The 27,014-nt window shown below is 38.0% G+C and overlaps 1 protein-coding gene across 2 annotated transcripts in view; it reads left to right on the forward strand.

The window, feature by feature from the left end:
* The window catches only part of diaph2 (diaphanous-related formin 2), a 428,253-nt gene that overhangs the window by 304,750 nt on the left and 96,489 nt on the right, over window positions 1-27,014 (forward strand). For both annotated transcript variants that reach the window (XM_030144879.1, XM_030144880.1), the window contains one exon: window positions 8,413-8,537. In XM_030144879.1, coding sequence (XP_030000739.1) covers window positions 8,413-8,537 — 125 coding nt within the window. The remainder of the gene's footprint in view (window positions 1-8,412; window positions 8,538-27,014) is intronic.

Below are 27,014 nucleotides of genomic sequence, written 5' to 3' on the forward strand. Positions count from 1 at the left end.
CTCTTTCCAGAGCGAGAGGTACAGTACGGTGTAGTTTTTCGGCGTCTGCTTGTACTTTTGTTCACTGGCTCTTGCCCATGCTTCCACGCGCTGCAATATTTACATAATAAAGATCGTATGTGAAGTTTTAATCTTACTGGGTTAACGTTTAAGCAACTCCTCTTCTGTCTTTTGCACTTGGATAGCTGGATGGTGCAAAATAGAGATGTATTTTAATTTAATTTTATAAATATGGGTGTTGGCTGGGTATAAGATACAGCAGTAAATAGTGCATTTTCATAGTACACTAATGCATTAGTGTGCCTTAGGGCAATAATTAATGTAACAGTGTCAAACATAATATTCTAATGTGTAAATGTTTTTTTCTTAGTAATAATTTAACATTAAGGAATATAATAGATGTTCCCTAACGTTTGATATGTTTAACGGTCCATATTAAATAGTCATGCGTCCATTTAATAATGATAATGATTATTGCTGTGGTAGGAATTTGCAGATTTACCATCCCATATTCAAACCATATGATCTTGCTTTGGCGGGGGGTCATTATTTCTAATCAGAAAGCAAATCCTTCATTATTATAACAGTTCTGTTATAGGGAGGAATTTAAGGTAAATGCAAATTAAAAGAGGAAATAGAGCAAAAGTAAAAGGGATTTAGCCTTTCATGTGCATGCAATTAGTGTAACGGTGATGGAAAATTACTGGTGCTAGATTTATGTCGACACTATGAACAATCAATCTGTGAAATTAATTGCATCATCCGGTGAAGGTATTGTCTACTTTCTGGTACGATCTAACGTGATAATTCGTCTACATGCATGCATCTGTTTCTGATGCAACATTTCTAGTGTATTTAATGATTTACACTTTGATTTTTTTTCTTCCCCCTAACAAACCTAATTTATTTATTCCCCGTAAACTAAAAGCACTTCACAGTTAGTACTGCGTAGTGAGGTTTCCTCCCTCTTCTTTTGTTTATGCTGTCCGTAAAATTTTCTCATTTGCCACTTTCTCCTGCCTGCTGTTTTTAACATCACATGATCCGAGGTAATCAGAGAGAACAATGTGACTGCTTTGTCACAGCAACAATATCACTTTCACTCCTGCAACTGGAGCTGCTTTGATTCCCGCTGAAAGGGGAACACATAGAGTTGTGTTTATCCTTTTGTCTCTTTCCTCTGCTGTACTCAAGTCTGCCTCTCATTTCCTATTCACTTTCAGGTGCCATCAACAGCCAGTGTATATGAAAAAAAAAAAAAAAGACACAACATGATTTTTCATTGAACTAATAAACCTATGTGTCTGTCATTTTATGCAAAGGGGACGGTCATTTAAAATACCTGTAATTTGTCCAAAATGATATTATATGAACTTAACATTAATCATTGTCTTTGTATCATCCCACTGATCAATAGCCAATTTTACCACGATGTAATGAATATACCCTTTGGTAAATGTGCTGTGTATTTTGTCAAGTGTAAAAACAGCCTCCTCTCTTTTACACCCCCATGTTATGTGTGCTCAGGACGATAACCAGCCAGAGGAAGATTACTTCTCCCGCGCTTGTAAAGATTTTAATGTCTATAACCTCTAGAGTTTAAAGGATTATAGTGCTGATATTATAACAGCCACACCCCTCTGAGACAAACACTTACATGAATAAATAAATAAATAAAACTGCTTAAAACTCATTCAAGCCTGATAATAATGTTGTTTTTGGAAATTTTTCACTTAGTTTGGTACATTTCTTAACTTGTCAATTAGCTTCAACCTTGAATCGAAGACACTCTCATAAAACACATTTCATCATTTGCATGGATAATAACTCAACCCTCATTAACCAATCAACCTTCCTTTTATCATTCTACTTTACAGCCCACTCGAATATTATTGTGAAGCGCAAACCTTCAGGTGATCGTATTGATGTGCCTGTGTATTAAAGGAGGTCAGATGCTATAGTACACACATTACGTTCTTTGGAAATGTTGGTCTTATACTTGGAAAGAGTGATAAATGCATTCACGAACGACCTTCTTCCTTAGTTTTATGTTGCATTCGTCTTTGTTTGCGCAAGTGTGTAGATTATTTAAAACTTGATCTTTTATGCTATGTTGGCAGCAACGTTCAAAATAAATCTCAATTTCCTTTGTAACCTTTGGCGGCTCTGCAAGAGCACTGGATGAAAGATTGGTATTATTTGTCTATAAATCAAAATGAAAATTGCACCCCTTTACAAATGACTGAATATAAAGTTGACATCTTCACATTATAGCGGTTGATTTGCTATTGTGAGCTACATAGTATTTTTCCCCGGCAGTTTATTTGAAGGAAAAGGGACAAAGCTTAATGAAGTACGGTTTGTCTGTCTTTTGTTCTTGGGCATGACTAATGTGTCAATGGCCAGTACTACAAAGCTCATATCAGTAACTGAAGGATGTTGACCATAGAAAAAGATTCACTGTTATTCACGCAAGGTAAATTTCATGTTTTCCAAATGAATATTGTCTTTCTTTTGTCTTTCTGCATATCAGCATAAGGCTCATCGCTTACAGAAATATGCATCACAAGTTACTCGAGAAAACCTGTTTTGCATATGTCTGGCTTAGAAACCTGGAGACTTTTTTTTTTTTTCCCTATGTCATTGAAAGATACTGGCAAGCCTCACTGACAGCAGTCATTAGAATAATTTTACATGTTTCAGAAATCCTCTATGTCTGGAAAGACAGACTATAAAATGCCCTCTATCCCCTTGATCACTGATGATGTGCATTCAGAAGATACCAGTTTTCTATGTTTGGTTGCCTGAAGATAGCAACATTATTTTTGTGCTAATTCAACCCTTAAAGACGTAGAACTATGTATGTGGTGACAAAAATGAGTTGTTCTTTACATCTAACCTTTCCTAGGTGATCTATCACTATGTTATTTATTTTGCATTTTTCTGTGAAAAACAGGTATTTTCCCATATTCAACTCATCGAACACAATGATGTTCATAAAGCTCAGAGTAAACTCAATGGTTATTATGTCAGTGAAACGGTGAAAACTGGAGAAAAAGTGACTTTTTCAGCAAGGCATATCATTAACTGAGCATAAAATCAAGCGCCTACAACAACTGCCATTTGTCAAACTACATGGGTTTTATTGGAGAAGCAATGTTGCAGAAGATGATGTTGTTTCCACCTTCACTACAGAGCCTCTGAGTGCTGAAATGAGTCATATCTGGAATCATATCTGATCACACTGAGTAGCTAAAAACATCATTTTACCCAAATTATTTAAATGTAATGGATGGATGGATGGATGGATGGATGGATGGATGGATGGATGGATGGATGGATGGATGGATGTGAAAACAGCTCCAACTGCAACTTCCTGTTGGAAATTTTTTGACCATTCCCCCTATTTTATGACATAAACAACAAACAATTGCTATTTAATTTCAGTATTACTCCATGTCATGAAATTTGTTTTTAAAAAAACAAACGAAAAAAACAACAAAACAGTGTTTCCATCTTGAATCAGAAGTGTTCATTCAACATGTCTTTTAGCCTGACTTAACTCATTTTTTCTTTTTCAGTTTGGGTCAGAAATAATGCATTTAAACACAACAGTGACACAACAATACAAGCAGCAGAATGGCTTTTTTTTTGCCAGTGAACTGTGACGGGTTAAGAGGCTTCAGGGCTGTGAAAAGACCATATGACGCAGAGATAAAGCTAGCCTGGCCAGCCATCCATCTTTCTCAATAAGAAATCCGTCTGGAATCGCGGAGCTTGAATCCAAATATGAAGGCGGGACTAACAGGCGCCGTGTAAACCAATCACAGATAAGATGGACATGACAGTTTTGTCAGAGAAACATACAGTAAGAATACAGGGTGTAATCTGTAGTTTAATCCTTATTTTTGAATCAAGTATACAACCGACAACAGTTATAAAGAGATTTGCAGACTTGGTACTGACTTTGACTTATGACAAAAAGAAGTCGTCCATATGAGGCATTGCGAAACACACGCCCCCCAGACTTGTGATTGGTTCTGCATAGAATAGATTATGAATATTTCACAGTGACTGGCCCAATTCCAGACTGTTTTCTCAGTAGACACTTCTACACAGAGATCCTGGAAAAAAGGTGAGATGGTGATCCCACCATTTTGCCACCATTGACCCATTTCCACAGCAAAGCCAAAGGTTTAACAGAGGTGAGACAGGCTGGACTTTTACACAGCAGACCTGCGTTCTGGAATCAAAGGGGCGGATAGTGTGACAAAGTGACAACAGCTTGCGGATCTCGGCATCTCCCCAGCATGACATCCTTCTGGTCACGTTGATATGCTTGCTTGTTTACTGTACATGACCCACACTCATTTAAATCCCCCCCCGGTACGGGAGAGACAGCAGGCTCATATGGAGGCACTGGCATGGATTCTGTGGTAGCTTCATGCCATGGGTGAAAATGGTATGTAGCCACTGCACCAGTGGCACGATGCTGTGGCACACAGGGCGGCTGCCACAGAATCCTTGCCAGTGCCTTCATATGCACCCGCTGTCTCTCCTGCGAGGGGGTTGCCGTCATCAAAAGGTCACACCTTGGTTGCTGAACAAGAGGTGTTACATAGCATCATGATTCCACCTTCATCACAGCTCTGTTACTACCTCCAGAGGCCGCAATAAAGGTGGGACCAAGTGATCACACCATTTCATTTACACAGACGTTGTTCCGGAACAACTGCGAAATATTCCTGTAACAAGTGCTGTGGGCTACAATTGAATACATTGAGAAAACCCGGTTCATGGCCAGGCTAAGATAAAGTGGCAAAAGTATTCTAAATATAGCACACAAATAGATGGATATTTAGACAGGACTTTAGAAGGTGGTAAAACCAGTGTTGATACTCAAACTAATCCTTTCAGAGTCTCATGTGGTTCTACATGTGTGTGATTCTCTGTTGTACGGATGTCCCTGAACAACTCGTGAGTCTCATCCACCCCAGGACATTCAGATACTGATCACCACACTCGCAGTCTCTTTCTGGCTTTGTAGCTGTTTTCAGAATTCTGCAGTGGGTGGAATGAGACTCACAACATTAAATGCACTTTAATGCACACACTATATTCATTTCTGTACAAAAAAAAAAAAGGTAAAAGAAATAAATGGCTGAAGACCAAAACATTAAATAGATCTCAGCCATTTGTGTGGCAATTGCTCTCATTGACAAGTAACACTGATGTTAATAATACTCAGTATTGAAGTCCCACAGCTTAGCTCTGATCCTGTTAATCACTCCCCTGAAACACTATTACAGTTTGCCTGAGTCCCAGTTTTTGGCTAACGCAGTCAGTCTCAACAGTGTTATAGCCAACGTTTGCCCAGTGCTTTCATTCATATCACATGCAACTGTCACAGGGAATAACACAGACCTTCCAACAGCCTAATGCACATTCACTTCTTCCTCTCTGTATGTCCACTTATCTTTTTTTTTCATTATGTTTTTGCCATTAATGAGGCTGAGATCATAGTGACAAGAGCATGTGGATCTCAGAGGTCCTATCAGCAGAGAAACAGGCCATGTGATAGTGTGGTTTTCTCACTGTCATCCCCAGGAGTCAGTTCTGTAAGAATTGAGGCGGGGGAGTTGTGAATCTCCCCGACTGAATCCAGCCAGCCAGCCTGCTGCAAAGTCTAATAATGACAGTGACCTCACCCGTTTACTCTTATTGTATTGCCTCTGGACTCATCACAGCAACAGTTTGTGTGCATCTGCGGCTGTGTATGTGTCTGCGGTTTCTAGCTTGGAATGCACTTTACACACCTTTGTATCTGTGTTAAAGGTTGTTACAGTGTGCTCGCAGACTATGAGATCCACAATCCAATTCTGTTGTCAGAAAATAAGAAGAAGAGCAAATCCATGCAATGGAATTGATGTAATGCAAGACAAGACTGACCCCTGCATTACTGAGGCCACATCTCTAGACGGCTTGTCTGTTAACCCACTCCTTACTCCCGCCGAACTTGAATAATAGTCTGTTGTGGTGGTTCCTGACATTTTTCAGCTGGAAACCCGAGATAAAATGTTGTCTTCTCTGACCGACATTTATAAAATCATATCATAAATGACATCTGTGACTTTGTTTTCATCTTGCTCCATCATTTACGTTATTCTTGTCTTTTGTGTCATCTTTTGTTCAATACATTTTTTGCATTATTTTTGTCTTTTATCTTGTTTTCATCTTATTACATCCTTATGTTGTTTTGGTATTGTTGCTTCTTGACCCCCTCAGGCCTTTCCCCTACATTTTACATGGGTCGATGAGGTCAACTTTTCCACATAACACTACTTATTTAGAAACATTAAATCAAATGCCATATTATTTTTATTTATTTTACTCTATAAATTGGTGACCCAATAAAAAACAACTCTATGACCCACTTTTGGTCTCAATACTGAGTTTGGGGAAGGCAGTTCTAGTGGATGGGCTAAATTTCCGAAAAAGGTTAAATGCTTGAAGTTGTTTAAGTCTGCTCTCATTGGTGCACATTTTGATAATCAGTGAATGCTGTTATTAGTTCACTGTACTGTTGAGTGTTACTGTGCATGTCATTACAAAGGCTGGACAGTAATATTAATATGTTTAATTTATAATTTATGTAATTTAATTTAATGCACAGATCGAAACAAACTCATTCATGCTTACTAACTGACCCTTGAACCACATATCAATTGCAAATGGGTATATTTTTTATTGTCTGTTGTTTTTACCAAAGATGTTTGGTAACCCCACAACCCAAACACTGATTTATTTTATTTAACTTTTTATATTGGTTTATACTGAGTGTAAAGTAAGTGCTATAAAATCTGGCATTTGGCCATACATTTATTGAAGGTTTTTTTAAGGCTCTTTGCAGTGCTTCAGCTCTATGTTTAGCACAATTTCATCATTTTTCTGTTTTGTTTTTTTTTTTTTTTCAGATTTTCAGTTTTGAGCCTCAGATACTACAGGATTTAATTGTAAATGAATATCAGTACTGCTGAAAATAGAAATAGATTGACTTCTAATAAAATAAGAGGCTTTCAACTACTTTCTTGAGTAACTGTAATGCAGTGAAGTGACAGAACATATTCAATTATTGTGAGTTAATTGTACCAATGGAGCACAAATAATATAAAGGAGATTATGCTTGTTTGTATGTCTGTAGAATTAAATAAAAACTACTGCACCATTTTTTTTTTTTTTTTTTACTTTAGAGAGCCATTGTCAAAAATAGAGCTTAATAGTCTGTCAGTGCTCTTGACCATGGTACTGGTGAATGAAAATATGGATTTGGTTCCCAGGCTAATTGCTAATGTTAATGCTAGGTCCTGTGTGTTTTTTAAAGATAGGTAAAATGCAAAGACTGAATTTCAGAAAAGTGGGTTAACCTTCAAAAATTTTGTATCAGTTTTGTGATGTTGCAGAATGCTCTAAAACCTCTAACAATAGAGAGTCTTGTGGTGGAGCAGAGTGGATTTCATGACCCTGATGGGAGAGATTAGTGACATTTTGGTGAATTTGGTTATTTTTGCTTTTGGTAGAAAGACAAAAAAAGAGATCTAAAAATATATATGTGTTTGGTCCATGGTTTGGCTACATGATAGATGGTAGAGCTGCTAGAACTGGGCCATGACTGTTGCAAAACCTCAAAACTGTGACACTTCTCCCATAGGAATCCACTGAAAAACATAAGCCTCTGATCTCCTTTCGAAGACCCTAGATTACACTGGGAGATTGGAGTCTTTTTGTCTTTGGTCAGAAAATCATTCATAAAACACAGAGCTGATAGAAAAGAGGAAAACACTGGTCATAATTAGTGTTTTGTTTGTGTTGCAATAATATTGTGGAATGAGAAGAGGGTTGACTACTGCCCTTGTTTGAGGTCTCTCTGAGTGCTCTTCTAGTTTAATCTTTTATTTTTTTAATTGTATTTGTGTGTATGTGTGTGGGTGTGTGTGTCAATAAACCTAAACCCTTAACAGCAACTTAAACATGGTAATACGTCCATGCTGCTGTCCTGTTTGATCCCCTAAGACTCCGCTTGCTGTTTGAAGTCCCTACTTGAAAGGTCTGATCTGAATACTGTGGATACCACAGCAACTCTGCAAGCAGTGATTACACACTGATTAATGAGCCGCTGTAGACACGCACACACTGTACACACAAACCTTCACGCATACACACACTAACTTTCTAAGCCACACATAAATGGACTATGCAGAAGTCAGTCTGTCACAGCATACACAGTCTAATTCATCCTTGGCTGGATTTTTTGACTTCAACAAACTTTTTAATGATCCTTTTTATTTGTCTCATCACTCAAAACTGAATCTCTTTGTTGTCAAAACCTAATCTGTTTTCTTTTTTTTCCAACAGTATCTGCTGAGATCCTGAAAAGCAGTTTGACCACAATGGAACGTCACATTCAGAGGCTGGAGAACGACATCGAGAACTTTCCCAAGACAGATGACAAGCAAGATAAGTTTGTGGAAAAAATGTCCATATCCTTTTATTGGAGTAGTTTTCAGCGTTGCACAGTTCTGAGAGTTTTACTCTTTTCACAAACAATGTATGGCAACGTATTGTAGCATTCACTGTACTGGTTTGTCCACAACAGTGGCAATGGCATATGCTATTTGTGTTCTGCCTGGCAGTGGTAAGTAGTTTAAGTCACTTGGTGTGATAGGTGGCACCCAAGGGATCTTGGGGAATGGATCTGACTGCCGTGCTGTGAGATGTTGATCAGATCTCTCTCTTCACTCCTCCCTGAGTCCCTAGAGTGAAATCATGCCTTTGGCTATTTTTACTGCACTGTGCCATCACTGCCTGTCCCCTGGGGGACTCTAATAGGGGCTCTAGCCCCTCACACCAACTTATCGCCTATCCCTGATTTCATCTCCTGACCGGCCACGAGCCTCTACACAGCCATCCGTGCACTATCTTCTCTGTGGCACCTCTCCTGTTTCGATAACAGAGTGTTTCACTTAAACCTAAGCATCTCAGCTCCCAAATTGAATTAGCCATGTCTCTGCACTTTCTTGAATGCCCTTTCTCAGATGAAAGGTCCTCACTGTATAGGTTTGATCAATAGTGGAAATCTAGCCTTGTTGTCAATACCCTGAGGCTAGGGTGGCTTTCGTGACAAAAACAGAAAAGCAGACAACAGTTACTGTTGTCTTTGTTTAAAGCATTATTAAACAGGGAAAGGAATTACTCAATACTAATTTAGCAAGTGAGTAGGTGTTTCCATATGCTAGGCACTAGCATAAAAGACAGCATTTAACCTGATTTTTGCTTCCTTTTGTCTGAGATTTATTGAGGCTGACTTTGCACATTGGGTGGTATAAGAGTAATAGCCTTCTAACACATTAACAATCTGCTCCCAGTCAAAGAAGGGCACTTAAATTTGTGTAATTAAAAAAACTGAAGCAGAGATCTCCCTGGTGGCGGCTTGGAGGCAGAGCAGGCAGGCAGGAAAGCTGCTCTGCCCCCCGATGTCAGTATTGATTCCCAGGCTCCTTCGAGAACTGGAGCCTTGAGTGCGAGGAAATGGAGAAGTGTAGATATACTGCGGCATGGCTCTCCCTCACTGTCTGGAGTTCCTCCCCCGAGAATGGCAGAGAGAAGCCGGCCATGACCTGAAAGACCTCACTTCCTCCTTTTTCCCCTTTTCCTCATCTCACCTCATCAGATTCTGTTGCTAGAAATGAGACTTACCCAGGGCAAAATTCTTATAGTTTATTTTAATCAGAAACAGTTTGATCTATTTTTTGGGACTCAGAAGCATCAAGGCACAGGAAAGATTTAAATGATGAAAAGTGCTCATTTTTATCTTCATTTGGCTCCCTGGAGTGTTTGATCTGCATTTCATCTCCTGTGTATAATTAAGTCATAAAATAAATAATAATGTAATTGGAATGACAAGATGTCTGCAAAAGTTTGCCACATTCCCTCTACTGCATACTATGTACAGTATATCCATATATACTATATATAGTATGTAAACCATTCTGTACTTTGCTCGAAATGTGTGGAGTACGAGTTAGTCTGTTTGGTACAACAGACATTTTTATGTGCGTAAATAGATTAAATAGATAGAAATTGACTGTGTGTGAAGCCGCCTCTCCAAAGTCTGTCAACTAGGTTTTCTTACACTTAATACCACCTATGATATCAGGTGTCGGGCTGTTTAGCGCAAGCAAGCATGATGATGAAACTGAAACCACAGACACATACAACAAACAGTGAGATAAAGAGATAAAGTGCAAACTGTGTTTGATTTGCTGAGGTTTTAAGTACCAGTGTTTGCAATGAGCTTATGTAACACTCTAATCTGTGTTGCACAGCTAAGTATGTGAACAATGACAGTGTGAAATGCGGTGCTATATATTTTAGGTTGACATTGTCTTTGGTACACTTAAAGCAAGCGACATACCAAGGCAGACATACCTTTTTTAAACTCTTCTACGGGATTAAAAAAAGGATGTTGGTTCCTTGAAGCATGACAGATGGAAGAACAACAACAGCTAAAAGTCGTGCATTTGATGCTTGAGCAACCCTGAAAAAGTTAAGTGAAGCTCCATTGTCTTGACTGTTGGGCAGAGTGATGAATGAGTCAGTCTGTTTGTGTGTGTGTGTGTGTGTGTGTGTGTGTGTGTTTGTGTTTGTGTAAGAAAGGGAGGAAGGGAGTCATTTACAGTGTATGTGTAGGTGAGTATATGTGCCTCTGCTTCACACTGACTCTTGTCAGCTTTTTCCTGAGATTAATTTCAGGACGCCTTGGTCACTGCAAGGTATTTTAAATGTAATATGTGCCCCAAAGCACCATAGTTTTAATTAAACCTTCAACAATAAATTATGTTTTGTGTTTTTTCACTGTGCATGATTAGTGTATCTAATTTGTTTCTAATTTTCAGGTTTTTGCCAGTTAAGAAGTCTGATAAATTTCTGACAAACAATTTCTTGAGTCTACCATATTTATCAGTCACATGCTTGCATTTCAGGGTAGATTAGGAAATATTATATAATATTTACCACAACTCATCAGAAGTAGTTATACAGTTATAAATGAGAAATGTATAGAAAGGACAGAAAGAAGCATAGATGAAAAGAAGGAAGGAGAGAAGAACAGAAAGCGAGAGAGAAAGTAGAGCTTAGTGGAAGCACTTCATTTGGCTTTATTGATACATTTTTCTCTCTCCATTACTGTAATGTATGCAAATGACTGAATGGGGTGTTTGTTCAGCAGTTTAGTGATCTCTATCTGTCAGAAGTAATGGGAGCCCACAAAGGCTGTAGAGTTGAGGCACAAGCCCCCAGAGAGCAGTATTTCACCAGTGAGGCTGTGGCTATCACCTACACATACATACACACACCCATTTCCACTGCTGGATATGATAGAGTAGAGCTGGGGCCTTAGAGCGGGACTCTGCATACTGGAATATTAATGGTGGTGAGGTGGCTCAATGGGAATGATGAGAGACTGGACTGAACCTTGATAGATGCCTGGACATGTCCAATACATCTCCCGCCGCTGTACTCAATGCCTTATCCCAACCCACTGATATTTAGTTTAACCTGATATTTCCCAGAAGGCCAGAGACAGAGACCATCATTCTCTCCCATCTTCACACACACTGCATGACAGAAAGATTTTTTCTGCGGCCAATTTCATTTTTGGACTTGGCCTAACAGATTTTACCAGTCTTAACTTTTTTTGTAGGTTAAAAATAACTGCATTGAAATTAGAAAAACAGTTTCATAAACTCCTGTGGTATGCCAAACTTAAAAATAAATAAATAATAATACTAATAATGATAATAATAATAAGTATTTTGTTAAGTTGTTGCCCCAGTGTATCAGTTAACAAAGTTGTCAATCATATGCGTGTATTTTATAGTGGTATTTTTGTGCAGTCGTTGAGTTTTTATGGTAAAATGAAGCTGTTTCTCATTGTCTTGTATTTAAATGAATGAAAGGCAGATAGTCATAATTCACTCAGAAAGTCAACAGTTTGTTCTTCTGTGAATTATCTATATGTAAGGTATTTGTTGGATCTAAGCAGAGACATGTTTCTACATTTATTTATACATTGATAGTGATAACTGAAATTATAATGATTGGTGACCACAGTGGACTTACATCTGAATATATTCTGTAACTGAATATATTTTCAGAAAATAGCTAATATGTTATATTTTTGTTTGGTGGAGATGTCATCAATTATTAAAGACCTTTCAGTGATGGAAATGTAATAAGATTTTCTGATATATAGAGAGACTCTAAGATTAAATTGTGTTACATTACTTTATATATTTCAGTTTTATTGCCTAGTTTAAAAAACAACTCTTAGAGAGATAATCAAGACGTACTCTTGTAATGATAAGTTACCTACGTTTGAACTGGGTAACTCATGTTAAACTCCTCCAAAATGATAATCAGTGTGAGCTACAGTACAGTGCAAATGTCCTAGTCCAACATTATGTTTGTTGGATTATTAAAGTTTTAATAACCACACATATACATTTCTCAGTTTCTGTATTTAGACCCAATCTGTATACATGTGAAGTTTCAGACATTAAGTTGCTTCGGTGGTCGTAATTAGTGGGACTTCCTTTTATATTTAACTTGTCTTTAACCCTTTCATTCAGACAATATAAGATTTATTTCATTAATTTTCAGATTTTTCATACCAGGTTTCATTCAACAAATGTCAGATGTTTCTGTTTGTGCTGCTTCTCGTCATGGGGTCAGAGGTCACACTAAATAGTGATATTAATCTTTACAACACATTTAGTTCAGTTTTTGCTGTCTTTTAAAGCTGTGAATATATTCCATATATTTTCTTGTTATATCAGAAGAAAAGAAAATGATACATAAATATTGTTTGTGCTAATTTCAACCATGCATAAACAACAGAGCTAGAAGTTGTCTGAGACTTTTGCTCAGTACCGTCAAAAAAAGAAGTTTATTCTTTCCTATTCTAGTTTTTAACAATAAAGTGACAGCTGTTAAAGTAGTGAAGCTTTGATACCAGGTGCTGAAAAGGAAGTGTCAACTCCTTGGCTTCTCTAAAGCCTAAAAATCACAGCTTTTTACACCAACTTACTCCACCCACACCGGGTCACTTCAGGACTAGCCCGTAATACCGCCTTTGCGGCTTGAAAATTGACAGATGCATTTATACCGGTACCACCTTTTTGTTGTTTCCAGAGACTTCAGCTTGATTTAGTTCACACTTCAAAGACGAGGGTTCACTGCAATGTGTTTATGAATGGCTCTTGTCAAATAGCAACAGTTTGGGAGTCTGTTAGCTTCAGGTTAGACTGTGTACAGATACTGCTTTAGCTTGTATCGGCACCAGGCACTTAAGGTCAAATAAATGGTTGTTAGTGGAACAGTTGTTCTATTTAGCAGAGTGCTGAGTTTAAACAGCACAAACATCCCCTTTTAGAGCTTGTTTGGTCTTGAGAAGCAGTGTTGTTTGGGGAAATTATCCCACTTTTAGTGCACCTTTATTTTTTGAAATGAGAAGTCAGTCAGATTATTTACATAATCATCATGCTTAGTTCTGTATGTTTGTATATAACAAAACTGGGTTAAAATATGCTGGTGGCACTTTGAGGAGCTCCTTATAATTTTTAAAGTACCAATACACAAACACCCCCCCCTCCCTTTTCATACAAACACACGTAAGCTCTCTTTCTTAATCACTACATTCCTTCAAGCCCCCCCACCCCAACCCCAACTGTTTCCCTTCACTAATGAAATTCATTGTAAACTGTGTGGCCAATTAACTGAAGCACAGATAAACCATAGAGCCTTTTAATTATCCAAAATTCAGTTAAAACCTGTGTAAATAATTGGAGGTGCTTAAAACAGTTTCCCTGCCTGAGTTCTGTTTCTGTATCTCTCACCTCAGATAAAGCAATGAAAAAATGCAATCACTAGAACAAATAGTCACCTTTCATGTAGCTTTCTGCATGTGGCAATAGATATTAAGATTTTAATTAACACATTTTAATGGTTGCGTGTCTGAATAAACATACCCTTAAATTAAAATTGTAATTCTAATAGTTATTATTGTGGGGAAAAAAATAACACAAACTGTAAACGGTGGGAAAAAAGGCTGTAGTAATTTTGCGGGTGAAACCATGTTTTTTCCCCTTCAAATGCTGTTTTATTACCTTTGATGACAAATGTTAAATGGCTATAACCACAGGTATATCCTTCTTAAATAACCTATGTACACAATGAACTGGCATTGTTGCAGAGTGACTCAGCTGAATTATATTAGAGTAGACATGTATTAATCCCAGATAAAATTAAATGAATCCAGTCGTTTACAGAGGATAACGCAAAAGAAACAAAATAGTGCAAACCAAATGTTACATACACATTACACTGAGAATATTGCTATGAACTTGCCACCATGCAATAAAAACTTTTTAGTTAAAATATTGTAATAACTAACTTTTTCAGGTGTATTGTGTTCACTGTATACCATATCATAAAGGAACATTTTACAATACCTTTCTACTATTTATTAAGCGCCCTATGTTTGCCTCCATTTCAGTATGCATACCGCACCTTTATGGATTAATTAACATTTCTTTTTATATTTATAACATTCATTAAATTTGTCTCATAACAAACATTAATTTAGCACAATGTACATTAATGACATTTCAATGTGATGAAGCATGAGGACATGATATAAATAATATTGCAATTTTGTAGTTTCAGTTTTTCAGCTCTTCCATTTTTGATTAATTCAAGCTAAAATTGGGCGCATAGCTCTTAACTCAGACAGCTCAGACAGAGTGAAATTTGATCCACAAGACACATGTCAGCCATTAAAAAAAAAAAAAAAGTCAAATGATAGATTCCACAGAATATACATGTACAACTTGTGTCAATAGACAGAATCATGTTTCTATCTCCTTGTCTGGTGTCTGTCATATTCACCACCAGGCAAAAGGCCCTTTAAGTACCCTCTGGTCATTTGAGTGAATTCCCTAGAAGTTCACCAATCAGTATCTTGTTAGTCTTTGACACTCGGCCTGATGTGGCAGCTCCATTAACCAGTAGAGTAAGCTTGCTGACAGGCCACCTCAACTGTAGCTCCCAGGGGCAACATGGGATATGAGGGGGGTGGTGCTGGAGGCGCACCCATGATATACACTGCATCTCCCCTTTTGCTCTTGAGTGAACAACTGTCATATTCCACTGATAAAGTCTCCATGCCCTGCCAGTCTTTGAGGCCATCCTATGGGATCTACTGCAGCCCATTGGATTTGAAGCCTGATGAATTGTTGAATTGTTTTCTCACACAGAATAAAATCCTACTAATGTGGTGGTGGTAGCCTCTTAAGCCCATTTGCTCCCAATGCCCACAGTTCCAACTGTGTTACCATGGCAATGCTATGCAATGCTTGTAGCAATATACACATTCTTTACATTCACCTAACCAGAAAAACATCAGCTAAATGTCCAACGAAATCAATTTATCGAACAGAACACAACCAAACAACAACTACGTTAATGAGCAAATATTAAAACAAGCAAACCGTCTGAGATCAGCGTATGTCATGAACGATTTTATAAAACAAGACCAATGTGACAAACTGTGCAGAGCTACGCTAACACTAAGCAGATGCAACAGAACAAGTATTAATTATTTATTGCTAAATCTCATTAAACAAACCAAAGAACAGCTAAATTAATAAAAAATAAATAAATTTAATAAAATAAAATAAATATTGCATTATTAAATAATTATTATGAATTTCATCATACTGTTGCTGTTTTCTGATCATAACTTGGTTTTAAATAAATGAAGCTTCTGCTATTGGCTAATATGTTGTTTTGTGTTACATTGAAATGATTCCCACGAGAAACAAATGCCCCAGGGTTTGACAGGTTAAGTATCTGTGAATGCCACATGTGAATATACCATATTATATGCTTTCCACAATCATTTCCTCCAAAATTTGTTGCCCAGTTAATTTCTTTTATTTTTGTGATTCCGTGTGTCGCTCAGCTGCTGTACAGCATGCGTTTATTGGCCCACGTCTCCACGATTATTTCTGCTCTACAGAAAGTCGGGCTAAGGACCCAGTGGCAGCAGCACCAATCTGCACCTCATTACTTCCCCAAAAGGCCTGGGCTTAGTGCAGGGTAATAGACAGAGGCCCAGTCGCCCTCATTTGTCATGGGCTCCTGGGTTTGATGCAAAGCCCCCCTTGAGCACTTGTTGCTGAGCTCTAATCCTGCAGTAGACACCAGCCACGCTTCTCTGCTTAGCCATCCCCACTCTCCACCGTCATGGCTCATGATTTCACTTTCATTTGATGTTTTAATGAAATCCCTGAGACTCAGTTGAATGGCAGGCCCATTGTTGGCAAATTTTTCTATCAAATGCAAGTGGATGGGAAACGTGACTAGAGTTATTTGTCTGGTAAATATGAGCCACTGAGGGTTTACTGTTTTTTTTTTTGTTTGTTTGTTTTTTTAAGCATCAAGATCTACAATAGAAGATGGTTTGATTAAAATAAAACAGGTTGAATTACAAGGAAATATAGGTAGGCTAAATAGTACACAGAAAGCTGTTTTCATCTTCTTTATAGTGCTCTGTGATGTGATTCATTCTATTTCCCTAATAAGTAATAATAATACTGCAGTATTTATAGCAGGGGAGAATTTTAAAATGAGTTGGTTGATACCTTGTTAAATCAGGTAGATAGTGCACAGCAGACATTTATACAATGGCTGACATTTATTCATGTGCAGAGCTGTACATTACCTTTTTGTTGTGCCTTATGTTAAAATAAGTGCTATGGGGCAGCACCCAAAAGGCTGGGGAAAGCTTCTTGATAAAAAGGCCCGAGTATCATTAGCTAAAGTTGCTGTGTGTGCCAGTTGAAAGTCTCTCTAAAATGTAAATCAAACTAATGCCCACACACATATTCCTCTTTCCCAACAGTAATGTTATTTCTTTTTTGCTGATGCTGTCGAGGGATTAGAATGTTTTTCTGCATTTGCTACTGGGCTCTGTTGATTTCTAACTTTGCTCACTGGTGGCTATTGTTCCTCTCCCCACGACAGGTCCCAGAGATCATTGTGTCTGCATGACTGCGGGCCATCTCCCCTGAAGCCTGCTCATATACGTAACCCCACAAACGATTAGCAGAACTTATTGACTGCAATTGCACACTTTGGAGCAATTAGGCGCTTCATTATGCAAATAAAGTGTGCTAATTGCCTCACGTTTGCTAATTGATTATAAGATACGGTATATAGAGGAAATCAGGGTGGACTTCTTCAAAAAGATTTGGTCTCCATCACTCTAAGCGGCGAAAAACACAGAGGCCCATTTCCCCTGCATGTCACTGTGCACTGAGCTCTACAAATTTGAGACGCAATGGAAAAGTCGGAGGTGAAAGAGATCTCTAATTACAATGAATCTGTGACAGTCAGAAACACTAACAGTTACAAACGGCAATCTGATGGTAATCAACAGGGGATTCTCCATTAATTGGCAAAATGAGGCTCATCAATCACACAGAGGGGGAATGCTGCACAGACAGTATCCTGTCAGAGTCACCCACTGTGGGGGGAGCAGCGTGACGCGTGTCTCAGGGACAGAGTCATGTAGGGAAGGAACACTTTCTCCTCTCTCTCTCTCTCTCCCCCCTTCTCTCTCTGTTTCTCACCACATGTGGCTCTCAGTAGACATCTCTCCAACTCATTCTGACAGGCTTTGTTTTTCCTTGTCGCATTTCAAATGGGGATTGGCTGGCATTCTCTGCCAGTCAAGGCCGAGACAGAATTGTCAAAACACACTGTTGAATTTCAGCTTTTGGAGGATATTCTTTGCTGATGACATGTGCTGAGAGGCTTGTTACCCCATACGCTCTTTCCTTATTCAAGCGCTCACAAAAATACTGGTACTGCTTATTTTCAACTCAAGAGTCCTTGATCATTTTATTGGATAAGAAAAACTTTTTTTCAAAACACTGACAACTATCTTTGTGGTCTTGATTGGGAGAAACTTTTGAATATTGCTCTCTTTTATGGAAAATACCATTGTGCGGGGGCCGGTGAATTAACTCCAACCGAACCATATCACTGTTCTTAGCAATGTTCAGCGTTGATTAAACAAAGCAAATGAACATCAGGCCACATAATATCCTGCCTCTGTCTACTGGTCAATAAATATAGCCTGACAACAATTGACTTTTTCATCAATTGAGCCAATCAATGCACTGTTTCTAGACTATATGCCACATGCTGGGTTCAGGGCAGTAACAGGAAAAGCAGGACCGAAAGAGTCACTGCTCGCTGTTTGCTTCATTTTGCTTCACGTTTTTATGTGCCACACACTGCCAACCCTGACTTGACCGACAGTAATTTCACTCGATATGTGCACATATTGCCGCATTAGCACATGGTGTATGTTGATACAATCATTACCTCTTTCCAATGCATCAGGCCAGTAATGTGTCTGGCATGTCACAGCAAATGGAGCACTCACAACTATCTTGATAGCTGTAACCGACAGGGTGAATACACTGCTAGTCAAAACAACAGTCATGCATGTGTGGGTTTTTTTTATTGTCAATTAACCTTTAATTAGCAGCACAGGGATTGATATTATACATACGCTGACCTCTAGAAATGTTAGTGGTTCTGTCAATGATGCTCCATGAAAATGATTACATGAAATTGGTCACTTTGTTGTAAAGAGCTCCCTACTGCCGCATGGCTGACACTCACAGTGACACACTAAGAAAGACACATTTAACATATTGCCGTTAGCTGCAACAGCGGTGACATTAAAATAAAATTGGATCAGGAACATAATGTTGTAGTTGATCCTCAGCTCCTCGTTCTCGCACATACACACATACGTGACTGCTGACTGTATACTATGGGGTGTCTAAGCCCTGTCATTTATCGGCAACAGGGATGTGAGAGTTGCATCTGCTACCTGAACCAGAAGCTGACCTTGAATTGACTTACTCTGATGAAGACTTATAGCTGATCCCTTGGCTTTTTCCCTTGATGCCTTGCAGCTTTCCATCCTCACTTAAGAACACAGGCAGAAACCAAAGACACCATATATCCTTTTTTCCTGGGGCGCTCTACACTCAAATACTACCCATGAAACTTGTCGTGGTTGCAAAAATATATGCACCTTTCCTGAATTTTTGCACAATTTCTCGTCCTTACAAGAAATATTTTACAATGTATGTTACACATTTATTTTAATCTTAAGTCTTTGCAGAACAGAATTTAAAGTAATTTACAGAAGCGAAAGCATTTATTACCCCAACCCCCAAAGGGGAGGCAAGGGGTATTGTTTTTGGTTCCGTTTGTTTGTTTCTTTTTTTTATTTCTTTCTTTGTTAACAGTCTTTTTTTTTTCATCTTTTTTTCCCATTTACTTATAATGGGTGAAATTTCAAATGTCCATTGCAGCAAAACTATTGGTTGAATTCATACCAAATTGGGTTTATAGATTGCCAGTGACCAGACTAGATGTCATTACATTTTGGGAAAAGTAGGTCAAAGTTAAATTTTTTTTATTGAATTTTTTAAATGTTTTTTTTTTTTTCCATGTACTTATAATGGGCAAAATTTCTCATGTCGGTAGCAGCAAAAATATTGGTTAAATTCATTCTAAATTGGGTTTACAGATTGCCAATGACCCAGAATAGATCTGATTACATTTTGGGAAAAGTAGGTCGAAGTTCAAATTTTGTATGAATTTTTTTTTTTAAATTTTCTTCTCCCATGTACTTATAATGGGCAACATTTCAAACGTCTATAAAAAAACATCAATTTTCTTTCAATTTACTTCAAACTTGGCACATACTGTATGTAGAGACAATTGATATGCTGACATCAGCACATGCATAGACATGATGACGTCAGCTGAATCAATGCTACAATACCTGCAAGGGGCGGGGTTTGTTGTGCCTGGCACCACTTGTTGATGTTTTCATTCCATTACATAGGATTCCAAAAAGTATAATTAGCTTCCCACTACAATGAAAGTGCCCTTTTTTTTTTGTTTACATTTTTACATTTCTGCATGTATTGTTTGAACAAAGCTCTGTGGCAAATGCAAATGGTGTTTGATAGGTTCTACAACATTTAACATCATTTGTTTTTCCACACTGACTGAAAACAAATACATTTACAGAAGTAAAACTGGAATATTTGTTTTTAGTGGAAATAATGGCATATACACCAGCCGCATTTGTTTTAACTTTTCTACTTTTATGTTGTATATTGAGTAATAATAAGGTTTGTTGTAAAGAAATTTAATCACAATTTAGACAAACTACATTAAGTCATCTCCTCTTACTCTTCATGAAAACTTCCAAATCCTAATGAGACTGTCAAAAATTGGTTCATTCTGTAATTGAAGTGAAATCTCATACACACCTCAGACATATTTTAACACACTAACCGTGTTGCCTGCTGTAATGCTGATTCAGACACATTTCCTTCCAACGCTGTCCTGGTGTTGCATGCCACAGAGCAAGTGCAGGTGTGAAAACAGGCATCCAGAGGGGTACTTAGGAACAGGCATTTACTGGAGGGACATATTGGTTAGTGCTGCCGCAGCTCAACAGGATGAGAAACTGTTGCACAACAACACCCTGCGGTTGCCATCATCAAAACACCAACTTACAGGTTGTGCATGTCTTCGAAAATATGTAGTCAAATAGGATGCTCTGCACAGCGGAGCAGATCATACCAGCGATCAGCGTGATTGAAAACTGGTTGGATAGGTTTCCGTATTGTTTCTGGAGGCGAGCTGAAACGTGATGTTGCAAAATAAAAAATAACTTGAGCAATTTGAATGACTGACTGTAGTTTTTATCTGCTCTGTGGGCTGAATGTGCTCTTGGGGCATGTTTGTGATGGATAGTACAGCAGGGGTTAGAATGCCTCAGGCTTGTTTGATCCACTGGTCGTATTCGTAAACCTCTGTGAGCAAGGTCATGATGCTCCATCTGAAACATAATTCTATTTGCATGTGCTCTGTTGCCCTACTCCTACAGTTTACACGGACAAAGCTGATACTCAAAGTCTGATTTAAAAGAAATTCTCAGTATGATATGACTTTTTCTTCACCCTGAATCTTTGTAATGCTACCATTTAGTTTTTTTTTTTTTACATCAGTGACAGTGTACAAATTTTTCAAGTCACCTCCTTCATTCAGTAAAAATATTCAACCTTTAGATTAATCATTGAAGGTTATCGTCATCTGTGAACAAGACAGTTACAACCATATTTTACTCTTTTAATCCTAAAATTCACTTAGCTCTCTATTAATTAATGTGTTTAGATGTAAAAGTGGTGCATTTAAAAAAATGAACATGTGAATAGGTCAGGTTTTCAAAGAACAGGCAGCTGCTTAAAAACACCTGTAATCACCCACTTGAACCTTTAAACTGCTTGATTATGCTTAACCTTCTGTGGATCCACTATGATAATTTTTATCATATTAATCACTGTTGTCATGTCTGTATCTTTAATGCACTGCACATATGTTTGGTGAAGTGTTAAAGCTCTTTTTAATCTATAGATTATGGAATTTGCATAACACATGCCTTAGTGATGTTCTACTGTGTTTCTTTTCCTATTATAGAATTCAATTATTCCATTGGATGTGAGATAGTACTGAAAGGTTATAATGCTATTGAAATAAGACAGATACAGATCAACTTTATTTATCCCTAGGGGGAAATTCATTCAACACACTATTAAATAAGACACATTTACCAAAATTACGTTCAGTTTTGACTTAACGCTGATAATAATTCCTAGCCATAATCAGTGTGTCACCTGTCATTCAATGAAGTCACAGGTATTTGTCCCAAAAAAACTAAAATGTATAAAAAAAAATATGTGCAGTTAAAGAAGTCAAATGAAGGACAGGAAAGGTTTATGTGGTAATTATTCTGTATGTACAAACTCACAAACCAAAACATACACCAGGGCCATTGGTTAAAAGTATCATATTTCAGCTTGGATTTTATGTTCACCAGCAAAAATGATGTTCATAATCAGCTTCCCTATCATGGAAATGAAAGAAAACACACACACACACACACACACACACACAAAAAAAACAACTTTAAGAGAGTAAATAATAGTGTATTCGTCCTATGATATTTTCTTTGAGGCAAAAAATGAATAAATACTATTAAAAAAATCAACATTCAGGGCAAAAGTATACTGAATATAAATATATTTACATTACTTCATTTACATTAACTCTGGGTGATTTTGGTTATAGCTCAAACTGAGAGTCATGTGTCTTTACAATGATCTTACATCACTAATTATGTACTTTGTTCGTACTGCACACACAATTTATTGGTGTTTAATTGTAATAGTCGCGGTGGAATCACAGGGGAAAGGCACAGCAGATTAGATGAGGGGGCTGTGTCATGTGACCCAGTGTTACAGCTGTATGTGTCTGTGTGCGGGGGCGTTTAAGGAAATGTGGGAATGTGTTTACATGAGATAGCTGCAAGGTGATAGCCATGAATGAGGCGTTTCTATTGAAATGATTAAAATGATTGAGGACAGTGGCAAACTCATTCATCCCTGAGCAAGGTGATGAGGGACATTCGGTGTGTGTGAGCGTTGGAGAGAAAAAGCCTCTGTGCATTCATGTATATATATGTGTGTGTGTGTGTGTGTGTTTGTGTGTGTGTGTGTGTTTATGTGTCACAGATGTAGCACAAGTTGTGAAATGGGACTGGCACCGAAGCAGCCGGAGAGATGTGGAGCAATGCCCACAGGAGGGCCATGTCTTTTCACTGTACATCTGAACAGACAGCCAAATATTTATCATCACCCCAGCACAGCCTACGTTTTAATTTGACCTTAATCAAAGCAAAGTAAACAAATTCTCATTTTCAACTCTGCCGCTTGTTTTTTTCATGCATTTTTTTTTTCTTTTTGTCTGTTTAGGATTTGTTTCTGTCTGAAGTTATCGTCTAAATATGGGTTGAAATAGGCAAGACCGATGTTTTTTGAGGTTTCCACTGATGTGTTTAAGATAAGACTTTATTGATCCCACCATGATGAAATTTATCAGTTTAACCCACCACCGACCAAAAGCATCTACTAATATGAACTGTTTAATACCTGTTGATCCACTAATCCTATAATACATGTAAATAATTGGTGTAAAATACAGTTTGTCATCTTTTCATGGTCATCAGATATGACCCATTTGGACATTCAGAGGCTCTGTAGTGAAAGTAAAAACACCATCTTCTGCAACCTTAATTCACCAGTAAAACCCATAGAGTTTGATCAGTGACAGTGGACTTGGTTTATGTTCAGTTAATGATAGATTTTATTTTTAAAAAAAGTCATGTTTTCTTCAGTTTTCTCTGTTTTTGATATAATAACGCTCAACTTTAGTCTGAGCTTTAATGAACATCTGCGTAATGAGTGAATTAAATGTAGGAAAATACCCGATTCATACTTAAAAATGCAAAATACCGAGTATAATATTAGAATAAATGTTAATAAATCAGTTAAGAAAGGTTAAAAATTTAGAAACATTCATTTGGGAATTGATACAAAAGTATCACTGGGTCTTTATGGGTTAAGATGGATTTTATTCAATGTATCTCCACTGTCCAGCACATTCCCCTTAATTGCCTCTAGTGGGGAGAGTGGGTTTTGCTAATGGTCTTTTTCACCCAGTTTTGTGTTCCAGCTGTGGATACAGAACAGACAGTCAAATATGTATCATCACCCTATCACAGTCTGTTTTAATTTGACCTTAGTCAAAACAAAGTAAACATGTTCTCATTTTCAACTGCCTGTTTTTTCATGCTTTTTTTTTTGGTCTGACTTTTTGTCTAGGTATGGGTTGAAATAGGCAAGACCAATGTATTTTAAGGTTTCCTCTGATGTGTTTAACCCATAAAGACCCAAACATCCACCACCGACCAAAAGCATCTACTGATATGAACTGTTTAATACCTGTAGATCCACTAATCTTATCAATACATGCAAATAATGGGTGTAAAATGCAGTTTGTCATCTTTTCATGGTTGCAAATGGTCTTTTTTCACACAGTTATATGTTCCAGCTGTGGATACAGAAATGTCAAATATGTGCCATCACCCCATCACAGCCTATGGCTTAATGTGATCTTAATCAAAACAGGGTAAATGTTCAACTTTGATGCCCATTTTTTCATGCATTTTTTCTTTAGGATTTGTTTTTGCCTATAGGTAACATATAAATATGGGGGCTAAATAGGCAAAACAGATGTTCTTTGAGGTTTCCACTGATGTGTTTAAGCTGGATTTTAATCAGTGTATCTCCACAGTCCAGCACATTCCCCTTAATTGCCTAAGGTGGGTAAAGTGGGCTATGTAAGTGGTCTTTTTCACCCAGTTATATGTTCCAGCTATGGATTTTTTTTTTCTTTCAATCTTGAAGCAGGTGGTAGAGAAATAACTAGAGTAGTTATTTTTGATGCTATTAACATTTGTACTTGACACAAAGGCTAAAGCGCACCTTGTAATTTAAAGGTAAGCAGAGCTAGCCTCAATGATCACGTTGGCTACATATAACTGCTTTCAAGCACATCAAGTGTATGTCTAAACCCACTTAGCATTGGCAGGCTTGTGAAGGTGTTGATTTGAGGTCTATAGGTTGGTGTTTCCCACTTCTCTTTCTTTCTGTCTCGCTCTACCCCTGTCAACTCCTCTAATCTCCTGAATGCCATCCACACTTACTGTTCATCCCCTGCCTTCAGGATTGGTTTCACACAGTGATCCCCTCACTGACCAGACAGACGACTCAACAATTAACCTCCAAGGCTGACCCGAAATATCTCAAACCCTCTCCCTTCAGTATCCTTATTGGGCTCTAATAGATTTCTAACAGGTACGGGAAAAAAAAAAAAAAAAAGTGGATTGAATTTCACCCATCCAACCCTTAGGCGCAGTGCAGAAACACTGTTCAGCTTGTTGTCTGTTTTTTCTTTACTAAATACCACAGTCGTGACTACTGGTATGGTATGTTCCCTGCACAGAATGCGTAATGGTCAGGCCAAGCGGTTGATACATAGTCCCAAAGTGTTAATAATGGCATTAGGCTCTCTGCATTCTTTGTGGAATTAGTCTACCAATTGCTTCTCCATTTTCATTTTGTTAAAGCCCTCCATTTCAGTTATTGTGCTAATAGCCAAAAAGCACTCTGCTGGAGCCAGTTTGACTGAAACTGTATTCCCCATGAAGAGTATTAGTTCCTGTGTTATTTAATGTCACTTTAGCCATTACGGCACGATTTACAACCGTCACAGCGTCTGTTCCCTACCTTTCTACTTGTCATCCCACAGAGCAATGGATATGCCCTGCTGTGTGCGGACCCCGGTTGGCGGTCCTCGTCTCTCGGTTGTTTTCAGTGAAGATCAGTGGCATCCTGGGTAATCTTTCAGGGCGCCACTTGGTTTTCTGTACTGTATGTTAGGTGTCTGTTGCCACATGCTCTCTATGAAATGTGTTATCCTACTGTCACAGCATAGTGTGTGTGTGTGCGTGTGTGTGTGTGTGTGTGTGTGCGTGCGAGGTGGTCATTGTGTTGGTAGTCGAGTGGGAGCATGTGCAGATCAGCTTGTAGCTAGAAAGGTAATGATTCATAAGACAGCCAGTAGGACTTATACACTAATAGATCTCCTGGGAGATAACCTAATCCCCCAACAATATCTCCTTATCATATTACAAGTGAACTATGTACAGAATGGGCTTCTCTATCCACAAATGAATACTAAGCCCTATACTTACCTTTAAGCTTATTAGATTCCATCTGAAACAGAACGGTATCAAGTGTTCTCCCTGATGCAAGGCTGATCAGAGATAATAATCCTTTTTTGAGATTAGTTTTAATTTCATGATGCAATTACCATAACTCCAATTTAAAATAATATATGGTCTCCAAAGCGGTAGTATTTAAAACATTCGTAAAGTAAGTTGCTGATTTGTTAAAGTCAAACGTGTAGATTATGCAGCGGAGTTGTACGACACAGTGAAGCGACTATAAAAGCGAGGACAGTAAATACAGTATGTAATCTGTTCATTGAGTGTTTTTGTCATCCATGGAGATCACAAGAGAGAGCTTGTCAGTGGCAAATGAAAGTCAGGCTTCTTTTCAAGGTGCGGATTGGAGATTAGTAGTAATGCTCATCTCTATCTTTCTACCCGCTTTCACAGAGATGATACAATTTGCAAAGGACGGGGGCTGCCTCTCCCTCTCACTTACTCTCTCTGTCTCCCTCGCCCATCTACTGCTTCCTTGTCCTCACTCTCTCATGTTACCCATCTCCTTTCTTCTCTTTATCCCTTTCTCTCAGATTGACTAAGCTCTAGAAAGGGTTGCTAACTCTTTTCAGGATTCAAAGAGGAAGAGATTGTAGGAGCGAGTTGATATTCTGCAAAGAGCCCCACATGGCTTTGTGTTGCCAAACAGACTCCCAAGGCACATACTATTTTTATGTATTTATTTGGTCTTTATTTTCCTCTACAGATGTGAGCGCTGCCGCATGTCAATTCTTCCTCTGTAGCTATCCTATTTTCTCTGCCACTTGTTGACAAAGAAGTGTAAAAATCTGCCCTGGCCAAGTTGCCAAAAAATTATTTTCTTCCAGAAAGTTTTAGTTGTGTTTCCTTTGGTAATAAAAGTGTTGTTAAGAAGTAACTTTATTATTTTGGGTGTCTTTGCCTAAAAGTAGATATTTTTTTTTGCCAGGACGAAAGCCTTTTAGCTGAAACCAAACCAAATTATTTATTTATTTATTTATTCCGAACATGCAAAGAAACAAAATAAAACAAAACAAAGCAAAGTAACATTTAAATAAACAGAATCTATCTTCCAGTACATGCAAGTCTGAATTTTACATGGTCGAAAAGGAGTAGGACGAAG

Source organism: Sphaeramia orbicularis, chromosome 10 (assembly GCF_902148855.1).
Source record: "Sphaeramia orbicularis chromosome 10, fSphaOr1.1, whole genome shotgun sequence".
In the NCBI taxonomy this organism is placed as follows: domain Eukaryota; kingdom Metazoa; phylum Chordata; class Actinopteri; order Kurtiformes; family Apogonidae; genus Sphaeramia; species Sphaeramia orbicularis.